Here is a 14,999-nt window from a genome sequence, read left to right as displayed (position 1 = left end):
TTATCATATGAGACATCTGCCTCGTTACTCAGGGTTTTGGAAACTTTTATTTATTTACTTATTTATTTATTGAGTTATTTATTTCATAATACTGCAGGCCAATGCTTGGCCCAAGCAGGAGTGATTTTACATTGTTACATTAAAAAAAACAATAAATATAAGATTAGCAGCAAACGGACGCAAAAAAATACATCGGTTAATAGACGTAACGAATCAGAAAAATTCTTTGAGGATAAAACAGATGCTGGTAACAAGTTCCAGTCTTCCACTGTTCTAGGGAAAAAACTGCATTTGAAAGTGAGTTATGGCGAAGATGGGAGCAAGTGAATATTCATGAACGTTTCGAGTCCTTCTCAATAGAGGACTCATAATGTACTCTGGAGGCTTGATTTTATTTTTTCCTGATAAGGTATTAAGGAGGAATGCCAATCAAGCAATCTTCCTACAAGTTTTTAGTGTATGAATATTATTTGAGATCATTAACTGTGAAGGGGAATCTTCCCTTCTGTATTTTCTAAATATAAACCTAACAGCTTTCCTATTGACTTTTTCAAGGAGCATTGTGTCCTTTTTCATGTACGAGTCCCACACTGCTGAAGCATATTCAAGTAAAATCCGAACGCAAGTTTCATAAGCCAATTTTTTTATGTGTACCGGGGCAGCATTCTTCTCAAAACCTATAGCTTTTGTAATGCAGCTGTAGAAATATTGTAAGGTAACACGAAGGTCGGACTTGGGGGATGATCAGGTTTTATTGCAGACCTGAAGCCTTGGTCGCACACTGCAGCCAACTACACTCCGCGATGACGATGGGTGTCTACAAGAGGGAGCAGGATGAAGATGAAGCAGCACGTTCAGCCGTGTGGAAGATGAAGCACCATGCAGTGCTCACAATATTAGTAATGTGTGCTGACTAATTCAACTTATTGCCAAGTGTTACACCTAAATATTTATATATTTCAACTTACAAAATTGCATTGCCGTAAGAAAGTAAGGAAGCAAATTAGAATAATTTTTTTCCAGTTGTTCGTAAGAGAATAGTTTTTGCAGTATTAAGTTCCATAGCCCATTTTAGACACCACTCACCAATGGCAAAAATTGCTTTCTGTACTGAGCTGTGGTCATATGTTCAGATGAAATCTGTTTAAATATGCTGCAGTAGTCTGCGAATAACTTAACAGATACATCGTTAGAAACAACCGTAACTAAATCATTCGCGCATATTAAAACAACGGCCCAAGCGCACATCCCTGCAGAAATCCTGAATAAAGACCGAGAACACTACAAGGGGTCTCATTAATTTTTCTGTATTGTCGTCTGTCGCTAAGGTAGGCCTGGATCCATCAGATAATACAAAAAGGCACACACTTGCATTCCATCTTATAAAGAAGTTTGCCATGTGGCACCTTATTGAAGGGCTTGCTGAAGTCAAAGAAAACCATGTTCGTTTACCCGGACATATCAAGCACACGCGCAAATTCGAGCATAGAGAAAACAGCCTGAGTAACTGTGGACGACTATGACTAAACCCATGTTGATTATCGGACGGAAGATTATGATCATTCAGGAACATTCGCAGGTAATCGGCAACAACATGCTCCAAAATTTTACAGCAACTGCATGGTATAGAAAAAGGCCAATAATTTGAAAGTGACAAACGATCACCTACAGGAACCACATGTACTATTTTCCAATCCGAAGGAATTTCACCACTTGCTATTGACAGACTAAAGATGTTTGTGAGAAAGCCTGTTGTTTGTTCAGCATATAGCCTCAAATATACGTTCGGAAGACCATTGGGTGCAAAAGATTTTTAGGGTCGAGTTTCAAGAGCAACGCCAGGACACACTCATGGGTTATTTCAATGCAATCCTCTGGTGCAGTGGTTTCTTTTGTTTCAAGCACATCTAATCCAGAGAACACCTCATAAAAAACAATTAAAATTCTCCCCAATTTCAGTAGCATCCGTGATTACCGTGTTACTAACTTTTATTTTGTTAAATGCAAGTGCCTCCGAAATTCCTGTGGATCGGTCTTTAGAAACTCTGCTAAAGTGTGCGAAAAATACATATTTAGTCCTTGTGCAGCTCACTTTTGATAGTAGGTCTTGTTTGATTTCATTAAACACTGGTGTTGATGTCCCATGCTTCTTATGATATCTTTTAAGTTTACACTTAGTGTGTATAATGTCACGAGTAATCCATGGATGTTTGCGGCTTTTAAATATTTTCCTGTCCAGAACGAAATCTTTAATGCAATGCCTAAGCACAGTAGTGAACCGTTACCAGGAGCTTTCAGCACCATCACAGTAGTGAACCGTTGCCAGAAGCTTTCAGCACCATCACATATAATCCCAAGATTGTCGTCAATATAGTCAATAATAGCAACATCGTCAGCTCTGCTATATTCCTTAAGTAGTGACATTCAACGCATGTGTCTTTCTGTTTTCAGCCGTCCGGGAAAAAGAAAATAACTTGTGGTCAGATATGCCGGGTTCAGTCGTAACAGTTCCTTCTCTAACCACTTCACTAATGAACAGAAGATTAGGAATTGGTGTTTCGTGGATACATTCAGGGGTCATTTTGATCAAGACCTAGAGCAAGCATAACGTCAAGGATAATATCATTTGTATGCGATAATCCAAATGGCAAATTGCTCCAATTTAATAAAGGCAAATTAAGGTCGCCAGTTGCAATCACATTTTTGTTTTGTAACAACAGCAATCGATCGTACAGTTTACTCAAGAAGCTTTCATCAGCATCCGGAGCATGATAAACTGCACACAAATTAAACGCAGTTTCTTTGTTTAATTTTCAAAAAAATGCTCTCATGTTCAGCAATCGGGCTTCATCGACACCGGATTTAACAACTGCAACACCACCACCTCTAGATCCTCTGTCCCGCTAATATAATTGATAGCCTGGTGGAATGATGTCATTGTCACTGATTTGTTCGTGTAGCCAGGTGTAGCCAGGTGCAGCATTCTTCTGGTTTATCTGTTTTGTTCACAATGCTTCTTGCATTGAGAGAAATTAACCTTACTTCAGACGTACCTGGTCATTAACTTTCTGATGAAGGTGTGGTGTTCCGTTCTATCAATTTTCGAGAGGACATCCCGGCCACAGCAGTTGCTTTTCGATGAAGATAAAAAGAAAGGCGCCCGTGTGCTGTGCGATGTCAGTCCACTTTAAAGAAGCCCAGGCGTTCAAAATATCTGGAGTTCTCCACTAAAGCCTCAAAGTGACTTTCACAGCCTGAGTCACCTTGGGGCTTTAAATCCCATAAACCTAAACCAAACCTTTTATTGAAGACTAACACTGAGAAGAGGACACACCTCATGCGGGAGGCTCAACTTGCTGCCTTGCTAAAAAGTGGAAGCGTGGACAAAGTTTTCTCGAAACCAAACCACCGAAAATTTGTGGCCTGGCTATAAACTGTTTCTGAGGCAATGTTCGTGCTTTCAGCAGTGTTCCAACATTCTTATTTCTTCGTAAAGCGCTTGGAACACCTGGAGATTTTATTAACTGTTGCTCATGCTGTGCAATATGACTTATGCTTCAACAGCAGCTGTGATCAGCAGCTGGCCTGTTTCTTTCCCATTTTACTTAGAAGTGATGCCATCAGTTGTCTGCCTCATGTTAACATGATAGAGTTAACTGTCCCGCTCTCCCGAAAATTTGGTGTCGGTGTTGTGAGCGAAATATCACAGGTGTGGCTTTGGGAGCTGAAATGGCCGCGCATTGACTTGTCAGGTTTAACATCACAAGAGCATACGGCATGGCGGAGTTGGCAGGCGCTGCCAACTTTGGCTTCACTGTTGCAACGGGAGGTTGAAACCAGAATCCAGCCTTCCAGGACCTTCGCATTCCTAGTTAGGCAATCTGTCCACGAGCCACGCAGGCGCCTTCGTATAGCTTGCACCCCGCCGCAGTGGAGCAGTGGTTACGGCGCTCAACTGCTACACCCAAGAATGCAGGATCGAATTCCAGCCGCAGCAGCTGTTTTTCGATGGAGGCAAAAAAAAAGCAAGGCACCCTTGTGCTGTGCGATGTCAGTTCACTTTAAGCAATCCCAGGTGGACGGTGTCTCTCATAGCCTGAGTTGCATTGGGACGTTAAACCCCATAAACCACTAAACCATATGGCTCGCTTAAAGCGAGGCTTTATATGTTTGTTGGGTTGCCTTTCGTGTAATCTCGTCTAATCTTGTGGTCCTTTAATTTCACTGTTTGGAGGCATGCCATTTACCTTACAGCTAGTGGCTTATCTAATATGGGTATGTTGCCTCTTGCACTTCATATTAATAAGTAAACAAGTGTAACAGAATGGCTGTCCTGGTCTTGTGCAGCTTGGAGCAGGCAAGGCGGGACATGGAATCCCAGCTGAGGGCGCAGGAGAAGGCTGCCAAGAAGAAGGAGCTGCAGCTGAAAGCGATGATTCGACAGCTGCAGAACAAGGAGAGACACTTAGGTACGGCCCCTTTTCTTGCTCTACTGGTGCCACATTTTGAGCATTGCACGGAAGTTCAAGTCTGTGTTTGTGTTGGGGAAACAAAAGCTAATGCATTTTGTTGGAGGAAACTGGCAAGGAATATGTTTCTGCAGCTGGCACAGGATGGGGATGAATAGGAGGGATAAGGGAGAATAGGGATTATGTTGCTGCATTGGAACAGGACGGGGGGAATTGGAGGAATATAGGAGAACAGTGAGTATGTTGTTGCAGCTGGTACAGGACGGGGTGAATTGGAGAGATATGGGGGAACAGGGATTATGTTGCTACAGCTGACACAGGACCGGGTGAATGGGAGGGATATTGGAGAGGCCTTTGCCCCGCAGTGCCATGTAGTCAGGCTCCTGCTGCTGCTGTTGATGGCGATAATTTTGTTTAGAAGGTTTACTTCCTTTAAGGGTAAATGTGTGAAAGTTCAGCAAAGCACATTTTTAAGGCTGAATTCTGTGATAACATACCTCACCTGATAGGTTTTTCTTTTCCTTGCCTCGGTCCTTCCATTTGCATTACATTTCTCTGTGGCCTCCCCTTTTTTCTTTCTTCTTTTGTATTATGAGCATTTAGCTGGCATTTTTACATGCCAAAGCAGTTATGGAGCCGGCCTTGGCACTCTTTTAATATTTGAAGGTGCAGTTCATATCTTCCGAAATTTGTATTATCAAAACCAAACAAAATTTTGTTTGTTTAATTTATTGAAGCCCTAAAGGCTCGAAGCATTACATAAATTCATGTACAGTAGTGCAGGAAATGTGTTTATGCAAATCTGTTTGCAGCTCTGCCAGGATTTAGTAATTGCGACTACACGCCATTGCTTTACTCTCGGCTCACTGATGCATGAGCTGCGTGATACTACTTACTGCTCGCGGTGTGCATGCCAAGCACCACATGACTGGTAATCACAGAATACGTATGTGAATATGTATGTGAATATGTACGTGACAAGCAGGCAGCACTTAGGGCTCTAGTCTGGTGTGTTCTGAAACTCCCGTGCCACTATGGATGATAAGAACACCCAAAATTTTGCTACATGCAGCTGATGCTATGTCCACAGGTTATAATTTTGTATAGTTTATAACTCGCTGCAAGGTATATTGCTAAAACTGTGCCTCATTGCGCATTGGCAGGTCCTCGCATCTGATTAATATCAAAGGATTTTGAAACAGGTTATTATTATTTTTTTTTTGCCTCATGAGAGGTAATGCTTGGCTGAAGTAAAGCAGCACTACTGTGCGATTTCAGTGCACGTTAAAGAACCCCAGGTGGTCGAAATTTCCGGAGTCCTCCATTACGGCGTCTCTCATAGCCTGAGTCGCTTTGGGACGTTAAACCCCACAAACTAACCAACCAATCATATGACCTTACTGGCAGTTGCTGTAGGTATAAAGAGATCTTTCTTTTTTTGATTCTGTCCCACTGTAGTTTGAGTTGTAATTGGCTGGTACATATTTTTTATTCTTTTATGGTTGTTTCGCCATGGTACTATTGGTCAGTTAGAACAGCTGATTTCACGAGTTCTAGGTTCATTACCTTTCTCAGCATCAGGCTAGCTATTGCTGCCCACTTAGTGTGACAAAGTGTACAGAGAGGCTTTTAAATGCCTAACATTTAAAGGGCCGACCCTTGACGCTTTCTTGATCTATATGCGCTGCCTGCTATAGCCTAGTTGCTGGCCGTTTAGATATTTTACAGGCACCAGAGAGGTTTTTTATTATTATTTTTTTAACCCGAGGTAACAGTAGTCACAATGCTGACTCTGCCGTTTGTCATTGCCACACCCCCTCCACTTACTGCAGCACACGGCACTCCTTCAAGTCCTAAAGTAGCAACCCTAGCTGAAGGCAAGGCCCAGCCGCCACGGCCAGCGAAGGACCTGGTCCATGAGTCCCCAGCCTCTCTTGTAAGGCTGTTGAAGACCATGACTCCCCGTGCGCGAGAAGGGGCGCGGCTCATCTATTTTGGCCAGAGCCTGGAGGAACAGACTGTTGCCGAGCAGGTGCAGGTGGCCCAACTCAAAGCATCCCTTTCCGCGCATGCCAGGAAACTCGAGTCCGCACGCAAGAGACAACAAGCCTGGGCTGACCACAGGTTAGTGCACTGTTTATTACTAAACCCGTGCAAAATTTTTAAGGCTAGAGCTGGCATTGGCGATCGAATACCAAAGCACTGCACAACACAGTTGATAGTTGCACATAGTACAGCCCGAAAAGTGAACTTGGCAGAGTGCCAGCGCTTGTCTGGCTGTGCAAGCCTAATTTTCAGTATGTTCGTTTATCATGCCATGGGTGATTGGGGCGAGCGTTGTCTACTGCCATGTGCGATAGCAGCAAACGCCTTTTGAAGCGAACGATGCTAAAAGCTGGCGTCATGATCGCGGCTGACCCGCGTGCTCGCAAAAAAAAAAAAAAAAAAAAAATCCCGCGTTCCCCGAACCCATAGCGTCCGTCCGAAGTCATAGCCTTTCATGGGAATTGGCTGGGACCGCGCCGACAGTACTTACGCGTATTTCCGAATTAACAGGGCTCGGAATTAACAAGTATTTAGTTGAGAATTTCGGAGGTTACGCGGAAGAGAGCGCAGGTAGCTGCTGCCAACCCCGCCCGCACACCCTGCCGTCGGTCATGGTGCCATTTAGGCTTTACGCACTCTTGCATGGTTTTACCTGGTTACATCTATCCCTGTTTTGGACGTGTGCAGCCTCTAACTCTGCTGAGTTTTTTTTTTTTGCCACATGCTGCGCGCCAAGCCGCCCAGACGCAGCGGTGCATAGTCCAAATTTTTCGTAACGGAACCAACTCACGTCCGAATTAAAGGGCTTTTTTGCATACAGATTTCTATGGAGCTTGGCCAGACCAATTAGTGTAGTTTGAATTATCCAAATATTCGAATTATCGAGGTTCGAATTAATGTGCTTTCACTGTAAGGGACACTGTTACGACAGACACTCAGTTATAAGAGACACTTGAAAAGCGTTTGGTTGGTTTTTCTATGTTCGCCATGAAACCCTGCCTTTTGTATGCAATGGTGTTAACAAAAGAGACTCTGTTACTGAGTACAACTTTTTTAGGTCCCTAGAGTAAGAGAGAAGGACGCAATAGTAGTTACGTATGTCAGATTTTAAAATCAATCACTAATATGTGTGTCACAACCACCAGGTGCCATGTTCACTCATCACCATCATTGCCAAAACACCACACGAGCAAAAGCTAACACTGCCGGCATCCCTTCTCTTTACCCCGTGTTGTTGGTACAACATAGGATAGGCGACTATTTGTCGAATGTGGCAGGCAGCACAAGTGGCGAGCGATGTCAACAAAATGAAAGCAGAACTCTCTTCTGGATAAGCTTCAAATCATCGTTGATGTGGACTCTGGACAGAAACAACGCCACGTGACAGGAACGATGGTGTACTGTCCAAACTCACACTTGCCGGAAAAAGTGATAGATACTGCGCCTTCCTTTCCTGTAAACCAATTAAGTTATATGTAGCACTGCAACAAATGCCGACAAGAGGCTGCACTGGAGGAGTATACAATATGCACTTCGCGTGCAGAAGATGATGAGCTTGAATTGTGACAATTCCAGCAAGTTTGATTATGCCAGCAAGACCCGATCTGATGATCTACTTCACTTGGAGTGAACTAGAGGGAAACAGTTCCAAATTCGCGATATTTGGTGTCCGTGTGCTGTGCGAGACAGCTGGTGAGAGCAATGGGCCTATAACTGCTTGGGGATGTCGGTGGTTTTCCTGGTTTTAGAAATGGTACAATTATTGCCTTCTTCCAAGCCTCTGGGAGTATTTCGCCAAGACGACAGTTGCAAAGAAGTTCGGCTTTCCTGAGCACCATCGTGAAAAACCGTGATGCAATTATAAGACAACAATTGGATGATGGGCTTACGGCGCAGTGAATTAGACTTCGTGAAGCCAGCTATTTAAAGGTAGAGGAAGCCATAGCTTTTTTTTGTTGCAAGACGCACTTGCGAAGAATGTTCCAGTGAAAGGTGTATAGCTCCTGATTCTTTCTGATTCTCGAATATGCTGACTTCAAGGGCAGTAAAGGTTGGCTAGATTGCTTCAAAGTGCGGAGCGGTATCTCGTTCAAGTGTATCTTGGGAGAAAGTGGTGCAGTTGACACAGACTGCTTGTCATCATGGAGGGATCGTCAACTTCATTCAGTTACTTCACAGCTACTGCCCTGACAATGTGTGCAGTGCAGACGAGAGTGGTTTGTTCTACAAAATGAGGCCAGGAAAGACTTGCTTATGTCCTTTGCATGCCACGGCAGGAAGCGGTCGAAGGAGCGCTTTAGTGTCATTTTTTGTTTCAGTATGTCAGGAAATGAGCATTGTCACCTTATGATTGGGAAGCCGAAACAACCCCCTTTGTTTCAGCCACTGGCGTTACAGACCCATCATGTATGAAGCAAACCAGAATGCATGGATAACCTCATGCATTTTCAACTCCTTGCGTCTGAAATTTGCTCAGAGGATGAAAGCACAGAATCGTGAAGCACTTCTCTTTGTGGACAATGCTTTTTGCCACACCAAAGTCATGTTTAAAGCCAACAGTTATTTTCCCTCCAAACTCCACGTCCCACCTTCAACCAGTAAACCAAGTGTTTGTGCACTCTGTCAAGTTGCAGCACAGAACAAGGTTGATATAATGTCTGTTGTTCGACACTCGGCAAAACCACTACCACAGTAATTGACATAAAATTGGCCGTTCAGGCGATTTCAGCCTTCTGGAATAGCCTGAGAAGTGAAGTTGCAAAAAACATTAAGAAAGCAGGCTTTAAATATGGTGACGGGATGGAAGAGGGGCCCTGTATGGATTCTGAGGAAAACTTCCTTGAAGATGAAGCTTGAGCGAGTATCTAAAGCCGCGGTCAGACTACATGCACTACATGTATGGATTGTTGGTAAGGATCGCAAGTGTAAATGCAAAATACACAATGAGTCTATTCAGTCTGCTGTCACATTGAGCGTAAGGTGCGCAATGTCTGCTGCCAGCATTGGAACAAATGTCGGCGGACCCGTGACATTTACGACTAGCACAGATGCGGCTGTTGCTGCACGACCAATGTGCACAGCCATTACAATTTTCTTTTTCTGGTCACGGGGCTTCCGGTCCTCCCAGATTTTGTGCGCAACCAGTTAGTAGGCTTCCAGTGCTTCTACACTTATATGTTGTCTCAGCTCGCTGCTGTTATTTGTGTTGTGTCGATGATTGTGTCTGCATGCAGCTTGATCATGTGCATTGAGGAGTCTTCTTCGCTGTGTAATGGTCAGCCTCTCATAAAAGAAGTGCGGAAGAGGCCGGTTCTCTGCGACCAGCAGCTGAGTGGTTTTCGGGTGGTCACGGAGGGTTAGATTCTCATCTTACGAGCTACCTGACTTGGCAGTTTTTGCTAGCTCGAGGATGTTGTATGCTGTCTTGATGTCACACAACCCTCCAACCAGTATCCTGCCTGGCCATGTTGCTGGCCAACTACCGCCTGCAAAAGGCATACTCGTGATATCTTGCCCACAAAACCGACTCTGTGTCTTCTGGAGAATAAGCCCATTAACGCTATGTTGATATTTGTTAGATACTAAAGAAATGTTCCACAGCACATCTGATTTTAGGCAAGGAATTTTATGTGGTGAATTTTGATCCTCTTGTAATCCTTGGTATTCCTTCTGCAAAGGTTGCACAAAGCAGTGTATTCTTTTGCAAGGGCTCTGCAAGGTCAGTTGTATGTCTCTAAACTGATTGTAAACTAGACTTGCATTTCCACTTCTGTTCCCTCTTTGTTCAGTATTGAATCGGGACTTAGGGCCAGGCTGGTTGGTTCATTGCAATCAACAGGAAAGGCAGTGCTTTGTAAAACCACAAAGGTGTTATACCTCGATTGGGTTTATTTCCTTTAAGCAGTAGGAGAGCACTCTCTATCAGTAGATTGTTACAGCAGTGTGGTTAAGCAGGTTTATAGCAGATTCGTGCTTAGTTAATCAAGGTCAAGGAACCTGATGTAGGATAAATGTGTTTAATCAGCACCTCGGTGTGGGCTGTTGGTTTGTTGCTATTAATAGGAATGTTCTTTCGTGTTAATTGCTATTAGCAGAAATGTTCTTCAATTCTATGGTTTTCGTTAATAGCAGTGAACCGACTTACCCAGATCAAAGTCATGATGTAGCATAATTCTCCTGCATTGGGCAATTTCCTAACGTCAATGAACTGAGTGTGATAATCCTGGTTATCTTCGCTGCTGTAATGTTCTGCCTGTCGAGAGTGACCTATAGTCCCAGTTGAGGTTCGGGCTGCGTTTGGAGAGCCGAAGTCATCCTGTGGTCATGCTTGATGTCTTAGCAATATCCTGAAATCTGAGCCAATACCTGTCCTGCGTTATGTTCTTGTCACCAATCTTTCGCGTAAATTTTTTTTTATGGAAGAGAGCAGCAGATTGAAAAGTTTTGTTCAAGCAAAATCTGAATGGAATTAATACACTGAAAGCTTTTATTATTGTATTTGTGGATGAAATTTTGGGAGCATGTCCTAGCATAACAAAACACACTGTTTTTAACCATATGATATGTGGCAAGTAATCCACCTGTTACGCGAGCAATCTCAGTGCCGATTGAGTTAATGGCCATCGAAATTTTCTAGGGTCATCGGGATTCATCACTGCCACACGGCAAAACTGAATGACCATTGAGTAGTGAGCTTGCGATCCGACATATGGTGCCACGGGGTAACATCGAATAAAATTATCAATTGGGGCAGGATAAAATGAGGTGGATGTTGGGCGGAGTCTATTTTTAATTGAAAGTTTGTTCAGATAAGGGTATTCAGTTATCTCAAAGGTTGGTATAATACACAGGCAGGAACAGTAGAATGACAATGGTCTATAAAGATGCGTGTGAACTTGGATTCAGACGATTCATAAAGATTCATTTTGCGTTGGCGAAACTGCCACAACTCGGTGGTAGTCTGCCGCATTTGTAGTTGCTATCGTTGCAGTAACTGTGGGGTTCTTCTTGGTCCTGGTTGTCGCAAAGTGCACTGAAACGTGAACATGGGCTAAATGCTGTGGCACGTCACAGAAGAACAGAGTCTATTTTTGCAGAGCAATCTTTTGGAGTGCTGAAAAACTAGTTGATGCAATGATAATGTGAAGTGTGACCGAAAAGTACTGTAACGTGAAAAAGCAACAATAACTTTTCAACAAAGAAAGAAATTGACATGCACTTTTTTTAAATTAAAAAGTGCAGGGAATTCTGCAAAGCATTTTATATTTCATTTTCAAAATGTGAACCTTCTGCTTTTATGCAGGCTTCCAGATGCTTTCGAAAGTTCTTCAAAATTGCCGCGATATCTTCAGGAGTTACCTATTTCATTCCAAGCCTTTTTCAAAGCCCGTTTTAAAATTTTGATGGATTTGCGCTTTGAAGATTCACTTTTTGCTCCATGATCCCCCAAACAGCAGAGTCAATCGGATTGAGATCGGGGGCATTGGACGACTAAATATCCTTTTCCCAGAAGCCGGGAATGTTCGCTTCACACCATTCGAGGGTCTTCTGCGCTCTGTGGGCAATCTTGATGCAGCTGCCGTTCAATGTTTCTTGCATTGTCCTGAGCCCAGAAATTAGCGGCACCCTCTGGGATTAGCTCGCGGTAGGTCTCGGTGTTGCTTGCCCCTTTTGGAACAAAAACATGCTTGGTCTTCCCAAAGCCGGAAATTCCACCCTAGACCATGATGCTCTTTAGGAAATGTTTTTTTTTTTTTTTTTTTTTTTTTTCCTTTTTCACAGTTTGAAGAAACCTGACTGACAGCAATTCTCGATAGTTTTGCGAATTCCAGGCTGGTTCAACTGTGAAAATCTTCTCATCTGTGAACGGAATCAAATTCAGGGTTTCACTGCAGCACAGCTGTTTCATCCTGTGGCACTTTTCCAGCCTAGAGACCTTCATCTTGACTGTGAGAAGCTGTCCTTTTGCTGGTTTGCACTCCTGGAGCCCAAGATCCCCTTTTTACTGGTAGCTGCATGATAGAGCTGCTAACTCCGTGCTCCTTGGCGAGTTAACTCTGTGCTCCATGGCAAGTTGTTACTCCATGCTCCGTGGCGAGTTGTTACTCCGTGCTTGTGGCGAGTTGTTAACTCCATGCTCTCTGGCCAGTTGTTAATTTCCGTGCTCCCTGGTGAGTTATTGTATGCTTCTCAGAGGATTTCGATTCATTGTTTTTAGCTGGTGGTGAATTTGAGCTCCTGTTTTCTTACTCTTCGAGGCCGTCTGCTTTGCTGCTGGTCCTTGATGCCTCCTGTCCCCTGAAATCGTTTGATGACGCGATGCACTTGTACTCACTGCAATTTCAGCATCTTTGCAATTTTGGGAATAGGCATTCCCTATTTGTGGTGAGTGACGATACAGCACCGCACATCTTCAAATACCATTTTCTGAAAAAAAAAAATATATATATACCGGGTGTCCCAGCTAACTTGAACCAAGGGTTACAAAATATTGAATTGGAAAGTTGTAGAGCACCTTCAGAAACCCACATTCCATTAATTGCGATAGAGAAAGTGTCACGTGTATCTTTTTTTCCGGGCTCAAAAGAAAGCCCGCGAAATACAAATAATACCATGTGACTAGCGCATTTGAGCGCAGTAATTGTGGTGCTCTCAGTCATGGTTTGAGCGAACAAAATCAGCTGCGGCCATGACCTGATGGTCCCGTTGCAGTGGCAGGCAGAAATGTTGGCGATGGTTGGAGCGAGCTCGAGCTCACCCGTCGCCACCGCGATCTTGGCCAGGCCTGTGCACCGCAGTAGACTGCATCACGACATACAGATGACGATAAAGAACCGGCAAATGAAGGTGCAGCGCTAATTTTAGTCGAGTCACATGATGTCATCTCGCCCCTTTACCCAAGCCTGTATGCGCAGATTCAGTGGCTGATACCTTATCGCTCATCCGTTTGCCGTAAAGTTCGCTGATGGGAGAGAAGGAGGGTTTTTTAGAATCCCGGTGGTGTCGGCTCGCCGTTCTCGCTGCTACTTGCATCGTCACGTGGGCCGGCTGTCTAACGCGGGCGAAGAAGCCATCGCAGGCATATTGGCCTGCCGCTTTAAAGGGGCCAAGGCGACACGGCCGCAGCTAATTTCGTTCGCTCAAACCATGACTGAGAGCACCACAATCGCGGCGCACAAATGCACTAGTCATGTGATATTATTTGTATTTCGCGGGCTTTCTTTTGAGCCCAGAAAAAAAGATACACGTGACACTTTCTTTATCGCAATTAATGGAATGGGGGTTTCTGAAGGTGCTCTACAAGTTTCCAATTCACATGTTTGGTCTAAAGTCGATATTTATTAAATTAGAAAAATTAACATAATTAGCTAATTAAGTAACTGCAAAACAAAAATTGCGTGTAGTGCGCAAGGAGGCTGGCCATCGTATGCAATTAGTTTCACTGACCTACCTCAAATATATTATTTTGTATCCCTTGGTTCAAGTTAGCTGGGACACCCGGTATCATCATCATCATCAGCCTGATTATACCCACTGCAGGGCGAAGGCCTTTCCCATATTTCTCCACTTAACCCGGTTCTGTGCTAGCTGCATCCACTTGACCCCTGCGAACTTCTTAATCTCATCCGCCCACCTAACTTTCTGCCGCCCCCTGCTACGCTTTCCTTCCCTTGGAATCCAGTTTGTTACCCTCAGCGACCATCGGTTATCCTCTATTCGCACTACATGTCCTGCCCATGTCCATTTCTTCTTCTTAATTTTCACTAGAATGTCAGTAACTTGAGTTATTTCTCTGACCCACTCTGCACGCTTTCTATCTCTTAATGTTACCCCTACCATTTTTCGTTCCATAGCCCTCTGGGTTGTCCTCAACTTAAGTAGAACTCTCTTGGTTAGCCTCCACGTTTCAGCCCCATAGGTGAGTACAGGCAAGATGCAGCTGTTGTATACTTTCCTCTTGAGCGATACCGGTAAGCTGCTAGTCATAATCTGCGAGTGCTTGCCAAATGCGCTCCATCCCAATCTTATTCTTCTTATTTCCTTTTCATGGTCCGGATCTGCGGTTACTACCTGTCCTAAGTAGACATATTCGCCTACTAATTCCAGTATTTCGCTACCTAATGTAAACTGCTGTTCCTTCCCGAGGCTGTTGAACATTACCTTAGTCTTCTGCATATTGATTTTCAAGCCTACCTTTCTACTTTTTCTGTCTAGGTCATCAATCATTATTTGCAGTTCATCCCCCGAGTTGCTTAGCAAGGCAATGTCATCAGCAAATCGCAGATTACAGAGGTATTCTCCATCTACCCTTATCCCTAACTGCTCCCATTCCAAGTCTCTGAATACTTCCTCTAAACAAGCTGTGAATAGTACTGGGGAGATTGTGTCTCCTTGCCTAACACCTTTCTTTACGGGAATTTTGTTACTTTCTTTATGCAGAACTATGGTTGCTGTGCAGCCACTATATATATCTTCCAGCACTTT

General features: G+C 43.8%; 1 protein-coding gene across 1 annotated transcript in view; it reads left to right on the top strand.

The window, feature by feature from the left end:
- The window catches only part of LOC146199226 (uncharacterized), a 92,289-nt gene that overhangs the window by 73,893 nt on the left and 3,397 nt on the right, over window positions 1-14,999 (top strand). Inside the window, exons 19-20 of the mRNA XM_084594703.1 lie at window positions 4,348-4,469; window positions 6,302-6,593. Of these exons, the coding sequence (XP_084450829.1) occupies window positions 4,348-4,469; window positions 6,302-6,593 (414 nt within the window). The remainder of the gene's footprint in view (window positions 1-4,347; window positions 4,470-6,301; window positions 6,594-14,999) is intronic.

Source organism: Amblyomma maculatum, chromosome 2 (genome assembly GCF_055883805.1).
Source record: "Amblyomma maculatum isolate TAMU_Amacu chromosome 2, ASM5588380v1, whole genome shotgun sequence".
Classification (NCBI taxonomy): Eukaryota; Metazoa; Arthropoda; class Arachnida; order Ixodida; family Ixodidae; genus Amblyomma; species Amblyomma maculatum.
This window is presented reverse-complemented; position numbering and strand designations above follow the sequence as displayed.